This window comes from Phasianus colchicus, chromosome 2 (genome assembly GCF_987193195.1).
Source record: "Phasianus colchicus chromosome 2, bPhaCol1.hap1.1, whole genome shotgun sequence".
NCBI classification, from domain to species: Eukaryota; Metazoa; Chordata; class Aves; order Galliformes; family Phasianidae; genus Phasianus; species Phasianus colchicus.
This window is the reverse complement of record NC_143437.1, coordinates 42,580,956-42,601,317: the sequence shown is the minus strand read 5'-3', so window position 1 is coordinate 42,601,317 and position 20,362 is coordinate 42,580,956. Positions and strand designations below refer to the sequence as shown.

Below are 20,362 nucleotides of genomic sequence, written 5' to 3'. Positions count from 1 at the left end.
AGCAAGAAAGGCAAATATTCCCTATTCCAGTTCAGCTGCCTGTTAATACAACCACAGAACAAACTTGGTGGGAATGGATACGAGAAGTGATCCTGTTAGGTCACTGAGGAAGAGCAACTACAAGAAAAATCCACAGCCTGGGGTAACTGCCAGATGAATATTCCTAGCAGATGGAAGGACAGCAGACTGTGCAAATAATCCTAGCCCAAATCTGCCTGAATATTGTGAGCCTAGGACAGAAGTTGAAGTTACAAAAGAAACTTGATATTACTCAGATCTGGATAGTAGAGACACTCTTATCAGAACAGCTGGCTTCCCCTCTCAACACTTTCAGCGATTTTCCAGGAAGTTGGGAGTTGGTCAGGCACTCGGTTTTACCATCTGTAAAATGCTTTATTTATCATTATTAGCTATATATGAAGCATAATGAATTTTATTTTGTCCAAAGGATTTGAATACCTTCACATAGCAACTAGTATAAATGTTCAAAATATGGTTCATTAAGAATGCTATACGATGTAATGGGAATAAAACAAGAATATCATGATAGGATTTTGTAAAAGACCTTATTGCTTTGATGTACTATATTGTTTTTTCCAGAGCCTGTACAGGTTAAAGTGGAAACTACCCTAAAATAGAGTATGTTGGCTAGCAAGGGGAATATTTTTCTTCCTTGTAAGGCCTGCTTGTGCAGGTCTCTTGATGCAAAATTTCTGAAGAATAGTGTTAAAACTGAGCAACATTCCATCTAAAATCTTCAATACAATAAGTAAGATTCAAGAAGGCAAAAAACAAACAAACAAAAAGTCTAGACATGATAAACCACAACTTCCCCAGCACATTTTTAATTGGATACAAAACAGTAAAAATCACTTATTTAATAAGAGGCAAGTACTTGCAGAACATTTGAGAATGGTGGCAGCTTTTCCAACTAGCATAAAAACAGCTTATCTAACAGAGGATGCAAGTGATGAGCAGAACCCAAGAAACAGTGGAAATCCTTGTACACTTTAGTGTATGAAAATCCCCTCACCGTAATCAGTTAATTTATAAAGAGGAAAAAAATGTTGAAGTGATTAAATATATTTTTCTCTGAGGTGTCCAGAGGCTTAAAGCATCAACTTACAATTAAAATAATTTAACTCTCTTTAAATGGATTTTTATATTTTCCATTTCTAACACACTGAATCCGTGGGAGAGGATATGAAGAAGAGAGATTGAGAAAAAAAAAAAAAAGCCTAGCAAAAAACATGTGGCAAAGAGCCAAGTTCATTAGGAGGTGAAAGAAAACCAATCTATGCACCAAAGACATCAGTGTTTCTTTTTAACTGAAGAAAGATAGTGAGAAGGCACAGATATCCTCCAAGAGTAAACGCATGAAAAATTTAAAGGGTTGTACTATATTCATTATATAGGAGACATAACCTATTGATTTTTCTGAACAAACACGTGATTTGAAAGTGCTCAACATCCACAAATGGCTTTGTGTCTCTAAGAGATAAGGATGTCCTTCTTTTACATTCAGGTAATTAATTGCAATCTTTACCTTAGATTAACTGCTTTCAACCAGCTAGATCAGCATGTAGGCTCTCTCCCAAAATATGCTCACTAGTTTTCACATTGCCACCTGTTGTTACTTTTGTTGAAACCATTTGCTTGCTTAGGGTAACAACATTTAAATAAACTGTCATTTCTGGAAGGGCTTATTCCTATCTGACTTTGGGATAACATTACTTTTTAGCACGAATAACTCCTTTCTATCATGTTTTTCCTTGTGGTACATTTCTAGATGGTATAGGTAGTTCTTGGATTAATGACCACCTTAAATTAGTAACTTGCTCCTGCAACACTGGATCAAATACTTTATTAAAAGGCACATGAAAGTGACTTTGTTCAGAAATGCTGATGTAAAGAAAGCAGATTAATGGCAAAAGAATCATTGAGGTACTATGAAGCACTCAGAGTGCCCTCAAAAATACATTGTTTTAAAAATATACTTTACAAGAAAAAAAAGTGTACACTCCTGAGTTTCTCCAAGAATATGCCCCTGACCTCTGAAATTTCCAACAACAAGATTTGTGTTAGTAACTAGGTAGACATTTCTTCTGAAATGTTTGCACTCTTACAAGCTTGCCCTGCTCTGTTCCTGTGGAACAAAAATATTTATGGCTCAAAGCAACCAACTGAAACAATATACCACTGACGGAAATGAGACAAAGGAGAGAATCTACGGCAAATTTTAGCTCATATGCTGCCAGGGCAGCTTGTTTCCTATTCTTGATGCAATGAAAATGATCAAGTAATTATCACACATCTACTTTCCTATCAACCCTTAACTGCTGAACGTGATATTTGTTATCTCAGTGACTGCTAACTTTCCAGCCACCACTCCAACAAAGAAATACAACTTTTCCATTACCATGAGCACACCAAAAGACCACCAGTCGGCGCTCTGAGTGTGTCCTCTGCGGTTGACCACCTCTGGGGCCATATACTCTATTGTTCCACAGAACGAATACGCCCTCTTGTCATGGTCGATGGCTTCTTTACTCAGACCGAAATCTAAATTAATTGAAATAAAAATACTTGTCAAATTTCTAAAAGGTATCATTAACACCTATGCACTTAAACTGTCCAAATAAAAAATGGTTGGAGAATACATGAAACAGACAATGGAGCACCCATCCATCTGTGGGCACATTCTGTGTGTAGGAAAGCCACAGGTACACACACAGTGAAGCTCTACCTACATGACATACCTGGGTGACATTTGTTAATATGTCTTGAAAGCACATGTACTTTTTTTTTTTTTTTTTTTTTTAACCTATCACTGAGGTTCAAAGCAGAAGAGAATGTGCAAGTCAGCAGATTCAGTTCAAGAAATAGTTCAAGTTCGGCAAAGAAAATGCTGGTAAAGATTCTTAGTTTACTGTAGCATTAATAGTAATAATCCCAGATAGGAAATGGTGATAACACATCTCACACAAAGGGATGGCTTTCCAAGATGTCCTCTACACAGCTATAAATTCAGATAATTTAATCTGGAATAAGAAGTCATATGGGAACATCCATCCATCCATGTTGGCAGGCAGTCAAGAATGTAAGCTCTATCAGTCAGGAGAGTGATTTTACCAAAAAAACCTATGTTTTCCATGTGCTGCGAAGACTGAGAGCATGACAAATTGCCATAAAAAAGAACAAGCTCTTCTGCTTGTTAAGTTTTCTTCCTTCCTTTCTTTCTTTCTTCCTTTTCAAACAATGATAAAATTGCATGCAACATACTGCAAATTAAATCAGCTTGTAGGCATTAAGTTTCCTGCTCCTCACATACCTGTTATCTTAATGTGGCCCTCTTCATCAAGAAGAATGCTGTAAAACAAAAAGCAAAGATACTTTCACTACGTAGTCACAGATTGCAGTTAATAAAAATGTTTAAGACAGGTAATGAGATGTATACGATTCAAATACATGTGTAAACAAATCCTCACTGTATTATATGCTTCCATAAAGAAAAATGATCCCCCAAAGCCTAACTGATCTCATGCCTGAAGCAATCACTGCCTGAGGCAGTTGAACAGGGAGCCTCCTCTTTAGTCCATAGCACGCTCAGGATGAAGATGTGAGCTGAGCTCAGAAAGAACATGGTGTTCAAAGCAAACACCAACAGAGTATTTGCTTCCAGCAGGGGACAGAGCTATAGGTTTTCTGCTGTTCTTATAATAATAAAGGCAAGTACAAAAATAATGAGGGCTTGGACTCACTGGGTCTAAAATTAACTCCAAAGGTAGATACATAAATGCTAAAGTAATAAAAGTGATTTTAGAGCATAATGAATAGTCACAGTCTAGCTGCATGGATCTCAGCTCCTGCTAATTTATTCTGTCAGGAAGCATAAATGAAATTTCAGCCTGGAAGCCAAATTCAAGTGCTCTCACGTTTGCCACCTGCCAACATTTCTTATTCTCACAAAGGCACTCCAACATTTATATAAGAAAAATGACTGTTGTTCACCAAAAAAACATTGCCTTTTTTAAATTTTTTTTTTTTTTTTTTTTTTTACAGAAAGAAGAAGGATCAGTGAAACTAAGAAATAATAAGATTTTGTTAAATTTAGTCCCTATTAGTGCTGAAACAGTAATGAGGATGGTTTTTCATCAGTCCTAGTTAGATTTAGTGCATTTGTGCTTTCAAACTGGTCTAGCAAGATGTCAGCTATTTTTATACTTTCATTCTCTTATAGAGTCACTTTGGTCCATTTATTCAGGAAGAAATTAAGACAGAAATGAAGCTAACACATTGGGAAAGGTTGTGTGTAACTCTTGTTAAAAGTTTCCTCTGCGCTGAAACATAATTGAAAAGAGGTGATCTTCTGCCATTCATTTGTGTGTTTGGAACAGGCTGTTATTGTGTAACTCATCAAATAAAGGCCAGCAGCTGAGTCACTACTATATGTTCAATAATTAAACCTTTTCTTCTCAATAAAAGCTTCTTTTCTTAGATTTTTTCTCTGCAGATTTTTTTAAGAGGCATAAAATTTAAGTACCAGAACATAGCAGGCTTGCTTACATGTATTTTTGTGACCAAATTAAACACCTGCCAGCTTGAAATTGAGAGAGAATGCCTGAACCTCACAGACCCAGCCCTGCAATAGTGGTTGAGGAAGCACAGCTCACAGAAATCACCCCAGATTTTGTCCCACGCCCATTGAATCCCTGTGAGTAAGAGTGCAAATCAAGGGGTATGGAATTTTCCCCAGAAACATCAATTTTATATTTCATCGACTTCCTATGGAAAATTCATGCTGCTTTTCTATGCAGCAATATATGGTTTTCATATCTTTCACCTCCATTAGAGGTATGAAGAAAGGCAATAGCCATGCAGCTATCAGACACTTGGGCTGAGTGAGCCAGAAGTATACAATAGACTTTCTCACACTAAATATTTGTATGAGCAGCTAAATGAACGGATCCTGCCTTGCTAGGGGCATATATCCTTTATCTTTGAATACTCTATAGTTTCCTTCTGTCCCATGTTCCCTAAATCTGCCCTTACACAGAACTCTTGGCTGCCTTCAGCTTCCCTTCGCCCCTGGCTATATGCGTGGGACAGCTGGGGGTTTCCACATTTGCCATCTGCCAATGCATACAATGCTATGGTTATGAACTGAAAAATTACTTTTGATGTAAAAAAGAAAGTAGTATGCTAACTGGGAGAAAAATATAATTGCTGCAGTGAAACAGCTTTGAATGACATTAAGAAGCAAAGTGTTCACACTACAGCAACTGACAAATATTTTTTCTTTGACTGTAGAAGCAAATTTACTCTCTGATCACCCTTTCTGTCTTCTTTTATCTCTATCATTCTACTGCTGCTTTTTATCCCACAGTGTCAAATAGAAATTCTATTGTGACAATTAAATTATGTTAGCTATAGTTTGCAGGATCAGCTAAACTGAAATAAGCTACTGCTATTTAGGAGAAGGAAAAAAGAACTAGAAGTTGTTAATGTGATCTGGCCTTGAGCAAAATCTTTCTACTCAATCCATGTTTTGAAATTACAATAAGAAAAACAAGAGGAGAATATCAAACTAAGCTATAATTCCATTGAGTGATAATCTTTCATTACCAGATTTTTCCATTTTAGATGCTCAGTTTAAGATTTATGTGTTTACAGGATGCTGCCATTGTCAATTTATTTCTAAACAACACTTCAAAAAACAAACAAACAAAAAAAAAACACAACACCACTTTAGCCTCAGTATGGTCCAACAAAAAATTAAACATTTTTAGCTAATCTCAGTTTAAATGTATGCCTTGAGTAATAAAATCTGAAAATCTCCATGTCAGAGGCTGGGAAGCTAGCCTAGGAGCAGGGGAATTACGTTCTCCCGGCTACAGGAGAAGCTCATGGTAGAGTTAGGACTGTAACTAACTCAGCTGTTAGTTGTTCAGTGTGTTTTTTCTGCACAGAGATAAAAAGCCTACAATATTAGTTCTTGATATTGTTTCATATTCTATTTTAGAACCAAGGCCATAGTAGCTCTTTCTCCTTTCTCTTTTTTTTTTTTTTTTTGGTAGAGTCAAGTCTTCAAGGCTTCATATTGAACTCCAGTATAACATAATCAATGGTTCTGCCAAAGCCATTAAGATCATTTGTTTTGTTTTTAATGATTTAACTTCTTTTTCCAAGTCAGCTCAGTTTCACAGGAAATTCAACCCACATTTCATGTTTTTTAGAAATTGTAGCCAAAATCTCAGGTTGGAAAGAAAATCTGAAATTTCACAAAGAATATTAAGTTTGACTGTAGGCTTTGGTCTGAAAGCACTGAATAGAAAGAAATATACAAATATCTCCCAGAGATGAAGATTTTCCTCAACTTTTTAACATTTCAGTGTATGCATGACAGCATACTGTCTCAAGAAGCTGAACAGTCTTAGACTGAAGTCATCTGCGCTGTAGCTTCATCGACATCATGAAGCCCCAGAAAGGGACAGCTTGTTTCAGTGGATGCTGATAGCCATTTTATAACAGAGGTCTTGGCTCCTTATCAATTCTCAGATCTTTCCTCTCTACACAAGACAGCTATGCTCACGAATGAATTGCTGTGGTTTATAGTATGTTCCATTAAATGCGAGCTGTTATATGAGCAGCTATCTGTCCCTTTTATGGACACCTGTGAGCGACACAATGTAAGCCACCTTGTAAGCTGAAGCCTTTACAACAGAACTATATCAAGGTGTAACTGGGTACCTGGAGATAGAATAGGCAAAAATAAATAAAATGCCTGTGCATTCACAGAAGGTAGAGTTACTTCTAAGCCATTCACACTCTTAAACCACAGCATATATTTCATACACTACTTTAAAATAATTTCCCACTTTTCTGGTTCAGTACAGTCACATTTAATAGCTTGATGCTGCAGTTCTTAAGCAGAAACAGGCCTCACTGTGTAAATGAGGTCTCACCCATTTCATCAGCTTCAACATGACCAAACAGCACCTTGTTCCACCAGGGACTTCACTGAAATCACCAAGAGAACTCAAGGAGAAGAAAGCGGCATAAGCAATTTAAAAGCATCATTATCTCCTTGTTCTGCACAAGATTTCTACCAGCAAAATCAATCGTTTGCCTTTTTAAAAATAAGTACAGCTCACTTCATGACAACTCCCAGAGTACGTATTCTGGCTGCACTTAAACTTAATTCATAGCTTTGAATTGTTAATACGAATTTTTGTTCAGGGAGTCCTAAAAAAAAAAACAAAACAACTGAACTGGACATTTTAATGTACTGAGGGTTCTTTCAAGTGGTCTGAACAGTGCTATTTTATAACAAATCTTCTTTGACATAAACAACTCCAATGAGCTTCAATTTAGGATACTTGCAGAGCTGACAAAAGCAATCTCAAATTTATTAGCAGTTACTTTTGGGAACTTCTGGGAGGATGGCAAGAGCACTAAGCAACGAAAGGATGAATGTAGTGCTTATCTTTTAGCAAAGGAGGAGAAGGACAACATATTTACAAAGTAATTTATCCCAATTGCTTTGATTTGCAGTCTGATCTGGGTGAGTAAATCTTTTAGAACAGACTAATAACTTCTCGTGAAGATGTGGTGCAATTCTGGAAGTTCTACTTCAGATGAGATATGGATCAAGAGAAGTCAAAGTGGAGGAATGAAAATGACTGAATGCCTAGAAAGACTGGCTGCTAAGAATGTTTTCAGTAACTGGGCTGTTTAGGCTACAGAAGTGCAGACTGAGGGTATGAGGACATGCTCAATCCCCCCCAAGGCTGCTGCTGAGAGCTGAGTGTGCTGCCTGGGGAGTCTGGAAGGTCAGGCCAAGGAGCATGGCCTATAGCTGCACCAAAGAAATGTCAAATTAGCTGCTGAGGGCATCTTAGGTTCTAGATATCAGCCATACCAATGATAGAACAATGCTGAGAGCCCTGTTAGGGAGGCCGTGGATTCTTCACCAGCTTTTTTAAGATGCTGGTTCAGATGCAACACATCTGCAGCGACCTTAATACATTTGACCCTGGCAAGGGCGAAGATGAAATCATCCTGTGATAGTTCTCATTTTCTAGTACCATCTCATCTAGAAAGCTATCCTTTTCTAGCTGTTACTTAAAAATATGGAATTTTCTCCCCTTCAGAATGAATCTTTTTTTCTGCTACCTGTTTTTCTTTTCCAAACTTTAAGTTTGGAACAGCCACAGGCTGACATGCTTTGCTGTTTGAGACATGACCATACGTAGATTTGGTATTTATAAAGCCATTTAAAAAGTTTTGTTTTTTTCTTTTTACTTAAACAGATGCCATGATTTATTCCCAGGTATAAGCATCAGTTACACCAGTCTGGGTTATTCCTACTCAATAATGGCAATAATAATGTAACTCAATACTAAGGCAGTATCTATTTAACTGTACATCAAGGACCATACTAAAATGTCAGGTTGTAAAAATACATATAAAAGTACATATAAAAAGCTAGGAAATAACAGAATGAGGGCTGTCACCTTAGTTTGACCTCAATCTATAAAGGTCTTTAGTTATATGGCGAGTCTCCCTGTTTTCTTCCAGAGAACTCCTACCACAAGTGGCAGAACAGACAGACAATACCCAGGGATTTTAGCAAAGCTGTAAAGTGAAGGAGATGGCTGACTGGTCTTAGGACAGATAAAAATGCAGAGAACTGGTTCCCAGGTTGGCATTTTCTGTGTGGCAGTGGCAAATCACTCAGATCTCCCTTTATATGTGAGCACTAATTTCCTGATTCACTGATCCCTGAGAAGAGACGCTATATTTTGGTCTGCAAAAATATTAAGTACTGTCACTTGCAACTGAATTCAGACAGAGATGTGCATTAAAATACAAAGTGACACATAATGCTGAGAACCCTGAAAAATCACGTTGTGCATATTTCACATACAGTGAATAGTTTTCACACACATTTAAATTTTTCCTTGGTTTCTAACTTCTTTTAAAGCAAAAAAAAAAATAAAAAGAAGTCTGGCACATGACTATAAATGTAGCAGCACTGTGACTTATATTTGAATGTACAGGCTCATATTTGGATAACTGCTAATAGCTGCTTCATATATCATATGCTAGTATAAAAAGGAATATATCTAACATCAGAAAGAAAAGTAGATGGTTCATATTAACACTCACTAAAAACAAAGTTTAAAAAAGCTCTAACTCTAGTTAGAGATTCTAAAGTTCTTAGAATCATTTGAGTTGCAAGAGACCCTTAAAGGTCACCTCCTCCAAATTCCCTGAAATGAACAGGGAGTTATTCTGTAATATACATACCTGTTGAAGCTGAATTAATAAAGTAACAAACCTGAGCCCAAAGAATTGCTGGCAGATGATGCAACAGCATGTGGTGGCAGCAGCTGTGGCATGAGATGCTACCCACCTGCATCTCATATCACAAAACCAACTGGTACCTTTATTCCTCTGCTGTTTAATTCAGAGTATAACAGGTGGAAATTTTGACCACCTGAAAGGGTTTCCAGCTCAAAGGATTGAGAGCTTTTCTTAGGTTAATCAATGTGAATTCATATTGTACTACTACTATCGCTATCGTACACTATCATACAAAGTTTATATCACATACTACTATGCTGAAGATAACTAGCCTCTTCTCCTTCAGCTTTTCACCTACAAAATCCAACTTCTGTTATTACTCTTGATTTCTTATTTTTTCTGTGACCATGATGGAAAGAATTGCATATTTTTTAAATTTTTAAATTCCACAAAAGGAAAAGGTTTGTTTTGCTGTTATAATTTGGAAGTATAAACAGCCAAGCAGACTGCTCTCAGTGGTTATCATTTTAAAATGTTTGTGGCCATTGCATTGAACAGGCTGAAAGTTTGACATGCTGCAGCCTGCTTTATTGGAGCTGGCACAGGAGAAGCAGGCAAAGCACCAGCCAAGTGGAACAGAATAAAGGCAATATCACATGACTTCCAGCCATAGCTCTGTGGGTGTCATTTAGTCTATTGACGTACTGCAAAGGAAAAAGAGAAAGGAAAAATCTACAGAGCACCACATTAACAACAGCAAATAGCTGCAAATACCAGCTAGAATCATTCTGGGACAACCGTTTTAGTTGTTAATAAAAATGTTTTTTAAAAACTGGTTATCATCTCTCATGAGGCACCACACACATCAGTTTTCAGAGTCTCATTTATGTTAAGCAGTGAATACAGTAAAACTGAATGGTGCTACCACACATTTTGAATGATCTAGAAGTGGATTTGCTTTGGACAGTCTCTATCTCATGAAGGGGAAGGCCACATTAAATAATGCAAATCCAGAACAGTGATACTGAAGGGAACAGAATATGTCTTAACCCTGCTTTCAGCTCACTCGTTAAACTGAGGCTACGTCATACTGGACCACAGTCAAAGTATTTAGCCTCATCTAAAACAAGATAATAGAAAGACTCAGAGACTGGAGCTGTCAGGTCTGGTGCTGAATTTATGCCTTAGCCTTGTGGTAGAACCAAAAATAAACACAGGTAAAGATTGCAGTGCTTCTGTTCCAGACATTGCAGGATCTCCCAGTTATTACCAGCTTGGCTGCTTCTATAATTATTACAGCACCACTGCCTCAGCTGTTGCTCCACCGATTCACCACTTCCCATGCTTCACTGGTGAAAATATATGATCCTTCCCTACCTTATCAGCTACACAGAGGGGACAAAATCTACTCCTGATGGTTAAGCTCTCATGCATAGTCTTTCACGCAGGAAGGAAGGCAGAGTCTGGTACTTTTTGATTTACTAGCAAGATGAGGAGCAGAAACAACCTAAAAGCTCATGTATTTATGTTTTAGCTCAGTCTTTCTCATTAACTTACTTTTCTGGTTTTAGATCCCTGTAAATAATTCCAAGCCCATGGAGGTGGTCTAAAGCCAAGGCCAGCTCAGCTAAGTAGAACTTGACATCCTCTTCTGTAAACATCACCTAGAGAGAAGGAAAAGAAGAACATGTCTATTTACTAGACAGTGGTGGGCTGGCTTGCATTAAGCAGACAGAGGGAAGGAATTGCCTAACTCAGGAATGCTGGAAGGCCCATCATATCAGGTTCAATTTTCCATAATTTGTCTGAGCTCACATTAACAATTCTTACCAGATTCTCCTTATAAAACAAAACTTGATCTGCTGAGTACTCCTGTTCCTTCAAACACGCTGCTCTCATTCATCTGTTTGATCTGTTTAGATGACATCATGTCACAATAATATAAATAAGGTTCTAACTCCTTACCCTTTGGAAGTCAGCGGCAAAATTCAACATTCAGCACTACAGCCTTTATTGTTTTCATACCTCTCAATTTGCTAAAATCTTGGCACTTGACTCCTGAATTCTCATAGAATAATACGAGGAACGCCTCTGAGGAAGTGTAACGCTTCTTGTTTTAGAAACTGAAACATATATTTTTCCCAAATATGAGCAGAATACACAGCATGAAAACACTCTGAGATAGATTTAAACGCCCATGGAACGCTCCAAGGAACCTCTAGGCGCCACCAGACTCTTACAGAGAAAGATTCCCCAGTTTTTTTGCAGGAGGGAAAGGGGCTCCCCTACCCCCAGCAGAACACTACTGAAGTAGTCGCCTGAAGCATAGAATTCTGATTATGGTTTTCCAGGTGGAAATATCTGATACAGTGTGCCAGAGGTTTTCACCATGGTACTACTCAAGCTTGTATGGTTTGGGATAGCATGGGAGAGAGCAAAAGAAAAAAACCTGGCATATCCTTATGCATGACAGCTAGAAGAAGTGTCCCCAGTGCAAAGGAGCATCTACAACAGTACCTACGCTTTGGCTTTAGAAGAAGAAACAGCTTCCCCCTAAGCCAGAGCCAGGGACAGATCCAGTGCAAATGATCAGGGAGCATGACCTCAGGCTGAACCTTAGCAATCCTGGTGCAGATGCCCTGAGCAATGATGTGTTGGCCAACACACAGGGCTGATGGCAGTTGTTGTCTTTCAGTAGCTACTACCAATACTGGAAAGCTTTGGATTAGGTGAGAAGAAACTTCTGCAAACAAAACAAATCACTTAGCTTAGATGCCAAGAAAATCCTTTTGTTCCTAGAATGGTTCAACTTTTACTGTATCCCAGATGAAATTTACTTCTAATTAAAGTTCAATATGCACAGCAATAATAATGTAGAATGAGAAGCTGGTGCACTGCATATGCAAATACAAATACTACATATGGCACAAGTAAAATGAGTCATCTCAACACAAATTTACAATTTTTTGCTTAGAGGTGTGGTGAAAGACCCATCCTTGGAGACACTCAAGGCCAGGCTGGACCAGGCTCTGAGCAATCTGGTCTAGGTGCAGATGTCCCTGTTTTCATTGCAGGGGAGCAGGAGTAGATGGCCTTTAAAAGTCCTTTCCAACTCAAACGATGCTATGATTCTATGGTAAAGAGCTGCAAAGTATAGGTAGACAAGATGAGCTGCAAACACAGAAAAGAGATGTACTAGGACTGCCAAGCTAACAGATCTCATTATTGATAGCATAAAGCAGAGAATTCAGTGCACTGAATTGTGAAAGCTTTGGGAAAACCAAAAGTGTCAAATGAGTACAAAATCTGAGTCATGCTTCCACATTCCTTCACTGTGCAGAATGTGTCAAGAACCACTTTTTCTCTCTTCTCCCAGGAAATCAGAGAGATTCTTTAAAGACAATGCAGTGTAACAAATCTGTACTTCATAATGAGCAGCAGGAATATATTTTTATTTTCTTGAATCTTTTTCATTCTGTTTAAAATAACTGATTCCATATAGTAAATACATAAACAGGTGCTATTACTTGGCACTGCCATAAACCCACTGCTGATGCCTTCCTGCATTAGCAGACAAGTCTGGAAAGAGAACACTTGGGCTTACAGCCCATGGTGGACTCAGCAGTCTGCCTGTCAGCCCATTCCACAGCAGCATTTCACCAGCTGCCACTGCCAGCCAGACTGGGTTTGTGGGGTGGAAAATGCAGCTAGGGAACTTCTGCATCAAAGTTCTATTCTCATAGTCCATCCATAAACTCCCCAAAACAAAGAGAGACTCCCCTCCCCTTCATCTTATCTTCAAATATCCTGTGTCAAGTGGATACAGATGCCTCATCCCCACAGTCTGGACAGTGACCAAGAGCTGAGGACACTACACTGGTGACATCAAACCCTGGAATACAGATAACTCTTGGGACCCCAAAAGCTTCCTGGTTCCTCCCCGGAGGTGGCAGGGCTCCCTTACCAAAGCACTACTTCTGCCTGCAGGACTCACAGACAGCTGTCTCCAAGAAGCACTAGGAGAAACAGGCGAGCACTAGATGAATGTAGATATCTTGCAGCTACCTCTCTCTGCTGGCTTTAGTGAGACACAGGTTTGGTTTTCTAACTATCCTATTCTTCAGCAGCAGCATCTCTCCACAGGCAGGAGCAGAAGGCAGGGGACTGATCGAGGTCAGGGAGGTGAGGAAAGCAGGACAAGCAGGTGACAATCAAACTGCAAGCCTGAGGCAGGGCATGACCTCCAACCTACTGCCAGCAGCAACTGCAGCAGGTGGCACTGTCCTGCTGTTGACTGATGCCCTAATCCTCTGCACACCTTCTGCAGGGGTCAGACCATGACTGACAGCATCTCTTCCCGCTGGCAGCAGTTGTGCTTTTACAGCAGCTCTGTGCTCACATCCCAGGCAAAATGTATTGGAGATGGGCTGCTCAGATTGCCTCTCATCACAGCCAAGTTGTATTTGGTTAGCAATGAGCCTGAAACTATTTTGTTGTGATGATGGCTACTAGTTTTCTGTGGTAGTAATGCTTACTGCCTAACTGCTTAATTATCTGTGGCATTATTCAAATATAATTAATAAGAACCCACTTAGAGATGCAGGATGATGCAGCTCTACTACATATATAGCCTCTATCTATCTATCTTTCTATCTATCTGTCTCTTGCTTTTATTTATATATAGCCTGTATGTATATATATGGACTATTTTCAAAGCCCTTTATCATTCTCACCAGCTTCACTGGTTTCTGAAAATTGAGAATAGAATTTCTTTTCCAAAGTTAAAATCTTTCTACTTACCTCTTTGGAGAGTCTTGTGAAAAGGTCTCCTCCCCGCAGGAAATCTAGTATTAGATACAACTTCCCCTCTGTTTGAAATGCTGCATTAGAAAAAGACGGAGACATTGGAAATTTGAATCAAGAGAAAGTCTCCAAAGAATAAATATTGTTGACTGATAGTATATCATTCGTGATATTAGTTCTACTGTCATTTTTCACTTAGAGAACAGAAGAATTAACTTCTCTACAGCAATAAGTAATCTATCTTAGATGACAGGGAAAACAGCATCAGCTGAGAGACAATGATGTATTACTAAAATATTCCATTCAATTCTAAACACCTATGAATTCATATTGCTTTATATTGTACAAATACCAGAAGACATGGAGTGCTGTGCACAGTGAGGAGTTCCCTGAGCAAGGCAGAGCCTGCACTATTCACAGAGGGCTCTTTACAGCCCTCTGTAGTAGTAATGGGCCTGGGGAGCTCCTGAGGCTGAGGAGTGCAGCTCCAGGAAGACACTGAATTCACAGTCACTAATATGCTGATTATTAAAAATAGTTCCTCTGTTTTCTTAGATGATACCTGACAGCAGGTGAGGGGGTTTGCAGATGTAACTAACTCATCAGCAACTCCACTAGCACAATACATCACACTACATTTTATGTCAAATGTATTTTGATGGATAAATGGCTAAGAGCTACTTATACTAAAATTCTATGATTTTAGAGACTGTCATATATAGGCAGCCGGTACCTATCTGAAATTATAACACATCTGGTTACAATTCTCCAACAAATTTAAGAACAAACATGAATTATACTTTATCATGGTTACCATAATGAAGCTTGACTATGAAAGGATGATTTACTTCTGCCAAAATATCTCTCTCCATTTTCGACCGTACCCGATCTCGAACTATAAGGAAAGAACAAAATAAGAAAAGCAACACATTAAGAGGCATCATGGTCTGCTGGATACAGTACTGCAATGAGCTTCAGGTGAGCTGGGTCCTGCTTTCCCTCTCTTAAGGGTTTGTGGTATAACCATTGGCAAACCATGTCACACTCTGGTAGCCCCTTACTGTGCCTGTCTTGCATCTGCAAAGGGTGAGCTCTTCAGGAGGGCGCTGCCTCCTCCTCTGTAGAGAACAGTCTGAACCAAAAGCACTGCAGTGTTACAAACGAGGGGAAAGTGATCGTGTTTTGACAATATGAGAGTCAAAACTGTATAAAATCAATAGCTCTATCTCACTTAAGATTACACCAAATGAACCAGTCTCAGAGCCTGCCAGGCTAACCTTGTGCAAATTAACATTTTGTATTGTGCTGATGCTAACAGTCTTTATTAGATATCTCTAGAAAACATTCTCTGGAAATTATTACTATGAACTATCATAAGCCTCCAACAATACCCTTAAACAATCAGTAATAAAGAAAAAAACTGATTAAAAATAATAAAAAACGATTTTCACACATAGAGTAATAACTGTGGGAAAGCAGTGAGAAAAACAGTTGTGGCTGAGATGAGACTAAAAGAAAAAGGAGTTAGGGAGGTGAGCTGAGTTCCCAGTCATCAAAGTGAAGATTTTGGAGCAAGTACCTTTAACAATGTTCAGATGTTGAGGGGTATTCAAGCTCTCAGATTGCCAGCTCTTGATCTTAGACAGACATTTTTCAGTCAATCACTATTTTTCTAAATCTGCAATGGAAGTATTAAAATTTTCTTCTCCATTACACAATGCCAATATTTTTGCAGCCAAAAGCATCCATGAGGAATGCTATGTGACTATTTTAGGTGGTAAAGCCTGAGATCTTGGTGAGATGCTGTCATCGCCTGCATGTATTGTGGATCTGTTGAGAAGCCAAGCACTTCCAGCGCCTCAGTAATGAACATACTATAACAAAACCACATACCCTGCTGCTGCACATTAAGAACTGATGCACAGAAATAGGACAAAAAAATCTGATCCGAAAACCTTAAAAAGTAGTGGAGGAAAACTTGAATTTCTTGCTGTTTTGATGCTTTCCTTGTGTCAGTAGCAATGTATAATTTGCAACCTAAGTTACCTTGTAGATAAAAAGCAAAACAAAGAGATCTCAGAATCTTAACTCATTATCTCATGAATATAAATTACACTTCATACAATTAGAAAATGCTTAACATATGTGAAGCAAGAGCATTCCTCATGCCGTAGATCCAGATCCTTGTGATATGCAGAATGCTCCCAGGCAGGAATTCTTGGTGGACAGGTGGGTGAGTGGGATACTTCCTATTAGGTTTGGTTAGATATCCTCATAAAGTGCCTCTCTGTACTTCTATATGCTCACACAATGACATATCCTACAAAATCCACAGGATATTTTGAACATGAGTTGGGTGGTTTACCATGCACAGCTGGATAAAAGCATCAATCATGCTGCAAAGGCAAAGAACAGCTATTCTGTTCTGCAACACACACTGTCATTCATCTATCTGTTCTATCCAGCATTGACTGTAGCACTGAACAGCCACAGACTTAGGTTACTCAAGACTGGGAATGTACTAGCTGCAGAAAGAAGCAGTTATCCATCTGAGGGGCAGTCCAGCATCAGCAGCAAATTTGGAATTTTCTAGCAGACAGCAGTATGTCCTCCTACCACCAGTACTGCAAGCTCTGAACAACCGTGCCACTGGATGGTTTGCTGAACTCCTTTTCCTCCCATCCTGCTTGCTGCTGTGGTGGCCTCTGTTACAGGAGTTACAGGCTGTGGACATGCAGGGTTACAGTGTCAACCTCCTTCCCCATGTGCACAGCCTAGGATCATGGGGATATTAAAGCAAAGTCTCTGTCATTGCAAGAGACACCTAAATCTCTAGTCATGGCCTGATAGCCTCTGCTGAGCCTAGTCTGCTCCAAAGCTGCTGTAATCACTACCTTTGCAGTGTCAACCAAAAGAGACAGTTGGAACCTGTAATTGGGATTACAGCTTGGCACGTGTGTTGGTGATCTGCCCTCAGCATCTTCCAGCATCAAAAGCTGCTCAATTTAGATGCTCTGAGGGCAGAAGCCACACAGGCCCAGATATTTTAATTAATTATATACTCTAGGAAGGCAAATCCACAAGCTTCCTTTCCTTTCCTTTCCTTTCCTTTCCTTTCCTTTCCTTTCCTTTCCTTTCCTTTCCTTTCCTTTCCTTTCCTTTCCTTTCCTTTCCTTTCCCTTTCCCTTTCCCTTTCCCTTTCCCTTTCCCTTTCCCTTTCCCTTTCCCTTTCCCTTTCCCTTTCCCTTTCCCTTTCCCTTTCCCTTCCTTTCCTTTTTTTCTTGGTCTGCATTCTGTTCTTACTGATTGCCTCCATGTATCTGGGCAACATTTGATTTCAAACTCCAAAGTCACCTCTCTAGGATACTCACCTGCTCACAGCAGCTTGAACACCATAGCACACTGTCTTATGCAGCACATTTACTGTCATCACATTTAAAAATGTCCAACATTTCACATGATAGTTAATTATACATATATTAATATTTAATTAATAATAAGACATGATATTCAATAAACACGCAGCACAAGGCCCTCTTGCCTTTTCTTTTCTGGTTTATTATTAATTCTGCCATAACAGGAAAGAAGATATCTTTTCTCTCATTCCATATACAGCAAGGAATTCCTCTGTTGTTCATTCCACTTACACTGTTGGGACTGGGGCATGTGAATCTCAAATTCATCAGGAAAAGTTTTAAGAAGGGGTAGCACTTGAACATAACATTCCTACAACACAAGGCTTCAGCTCAGTCTGACTTCTCTGACTTCATCATTCAAGTACAGTGGGCAAAAAAATGCATCTTGGGAGACTTTTTCTAGGATTCAGTGGTCCCAGCCTGCCCTTCTGAGGAAGCATCCCTTCTAGTTCATATATCCTGGTAGTTGGGTAATTAGATTAATTCAGTGTGATCTGAATTAGTTCTGGCTGCTTATTTGGACTGCTTGATCTTACACAGGGAATCCAGCTGTAAGGGGAGAGAGGGACAGGGTCTGAATAGCTGCGTTGGTGTCAGGGATGACAAGGACTAAACTTTAGCAGTGCGCATTTTTATACAGTCATCAAGCAAACATATACATTTTTGCATGGTCTCATTTTGGGATCAGTTAATGTGTATCACAATGAAGTTCTCCTTTCATTTCCAAAATAACTGAATCTCTGGAAAGGACCCCCTGGCACAAGGCTGCTCTCAAGCTCAGAGCTTCTGCCCAGCCTTTGGTATTGATGGGGATTAGATAACCTTAGCTACCCCCCCTGCTTTCGACCACTTGAAAGGACTCAGAGCAGCACACAGAGGGTAGGTGCAGGTGGCTTTGGCAGATTTTGCCTGCACCAGATGTTTACTTTCACAAATACAATCCCATTGGAACTGGTGCTAAACTGCTAAACTCCTGTCCTTTCTACCCATGGGTTTTTTTGCTTCTCCTTAAATCATACATCAGATGGAAGCAGAGCACACAACCTGGAGCAATGAGCATAACGTCATAAAGATTGTTTGCATGCTTTTGGGCCAGCTAACCATCCCTGAACTAATCCCTCATGTCGTAAGGCAGAAAAGACCAGACTGGTGGGACCTGCAACAGGGGAGGAAGCACCTGCTACCTTGAAATAAAAACAATTCCCATTTCTAGGTATTAATGAGATATGAAAGAGAAATGGAGACAGCTGCATATGCATGCATATAAACTCAGCTTGTTCTGTATGTCTAGCTCTGAACATCAAAGAAGACAAATTTACCGTTTATTTTATCTAATGCTTAAAGAGGGGGTTTAATTTAACATATGAATTTTATTTCTGAGGCTATTTCATTTTCAACAATCATGAAGTAATGAAGGGAAAGGGGGAAAAAAGGAAAAATACATTCAGAGCACCTTCCAAGGGGAAAAAATATCCTTCTCAAAAATGGATTAGCAGTCTATTTATTAAAAAAGAATATAAAACCATAATCTTATTTCCTTCACTGAAGTTTTTACAATATCAACTATGGTTAAGATTTAAATTCAGAAAGATAAACTAATTTTCAGCCAATGAATTTCATGTTTCTCACTTAGAGACCAAGAGTCAGTGCATCTCTAGCAATAGGACTGTCAAGCAGTGCTGATCTAGGGACTTTACTTGATGTACGAGCAATGACATTGTATCTGTTCAGTAGGCTGTCAAGTTAAACCCAAGAAAGCTTTTAATTAGAGAAACCATGGCCTGCAAAAGCTGTTAAAGGGGAGTTATAACAGAGATACTAATGTATTTGGTATAACACTGATTAAAACGTATAGTTAATTCACCATAAGGGAAAAGTAACTTGCCATATTTCTAGTGACAAGGTACCTGAGTTGAAGTCACAGCTTCATGAAGTTAAAAATCACTCAGACATCAATTTCAGTGGAGACTGAATATTGCTTCTGGGATCTCTTCGGCTAAAGAATAACTTCTAAACATTTTTATTCAATTTTACTTTTCTCATTGCTGACCAAAATAACTCTTAGTTCTATTAAGATTTTCCTGAAGCTATCATCTAAATCTTACCTGGAATACAGCTGGTATTTCTACTTCAAGAGCAATATATTTTAGTATAAATTGCAGTGCAGTTTTTAATGGTTTTGCTTGTTTGTTTGTTTTGTTGTTGTTGTTGTTGTTCTTGCATACAGATTTATTGCTACAAGGCATGAGCCTCATACTAAGTCCCATAACCAACCCATGTACCATACGTATCTAAAGCTAAAGACAGTGCTACCATGCTTCAAGAGCACCAAAGTGATAACTTATTTTTCTTAAGAGAGTGGTTAGTGTGCAATTCCCTATATGACTCTAGTCCCTGTGTGAATACCCATGGCCTGCTGCCCTGAGCCACAGGAGCCAGGTCCCTCCCAAGGACCTGCTGGAGGTATTTTAGGGCTGCTCCTGGTATACTGGCTGCCTCTCTACAAGCTCCAGTCTCTTTCTCCTGTGTCACCAGGCTGATATTGACCTTTGAAAGCTTAAAGATTTTTGAACCTAGGAATGTGTTAGGTGTCCCAGTGACATGTCCTTATGGCCTTATATCCTTCCTGACAACTTCAGCTGTAGTGCTACTTAATCTCGTGACCCAGAAAACCATAGAGAGACTCTCACTGCATGTATGGCACCAGCAAGTGTCACTTCAGAAAGACACAAAAAGAATATACCTGAACAATGAAAAGGCTTCAAAGTTTGCTTGGATGCTTAGCAAAAACCTTCACTGATCATAAATAGTTTACCCACACCTACAAAATTATC

General features: G+C 39.0%; 1 protein-coding gene across 3 annotated transcripts in view; it reads right to left on the bottom strand.

The window, feature by feature from the left end:
- The window catches only part of RPS6KA2 (ribosomal protein S6 kinase A2), a 155,968-nt gene that overhangs the window by 50,262 nt on the left and 85,344 nt on the right, over positions 1-20,362 (bottom strand). For all 3 annotated transcript variants that reach the window (XM_090135532.1, XM_090135533.1, XM_090135534.1), the window contains exons 4-8: positions 14,927-15,007; positions 14,110-14,189; positions 10,867-10,973; positions 3,332-3,369; positions 2,420-2,562 (exon numbers count right to left, since the gene is read on the bottom strand). In XM_090135532.1, the coding sequence (XP_089991658.1) occupies positions 2,420-2,562; positions 3,332-3,369; positions 10,867-10,973; positions 14,110-14,189; positions 14,927-15,007 (449 nt within the window). The remainder of the gene's footprint in view (positions 1-2,419; positions 2,563-3,331; positions 3,370-10,866; positions 10,974-14,109; positions 14,190-14,926; positions 15,008-20,362) is intronic.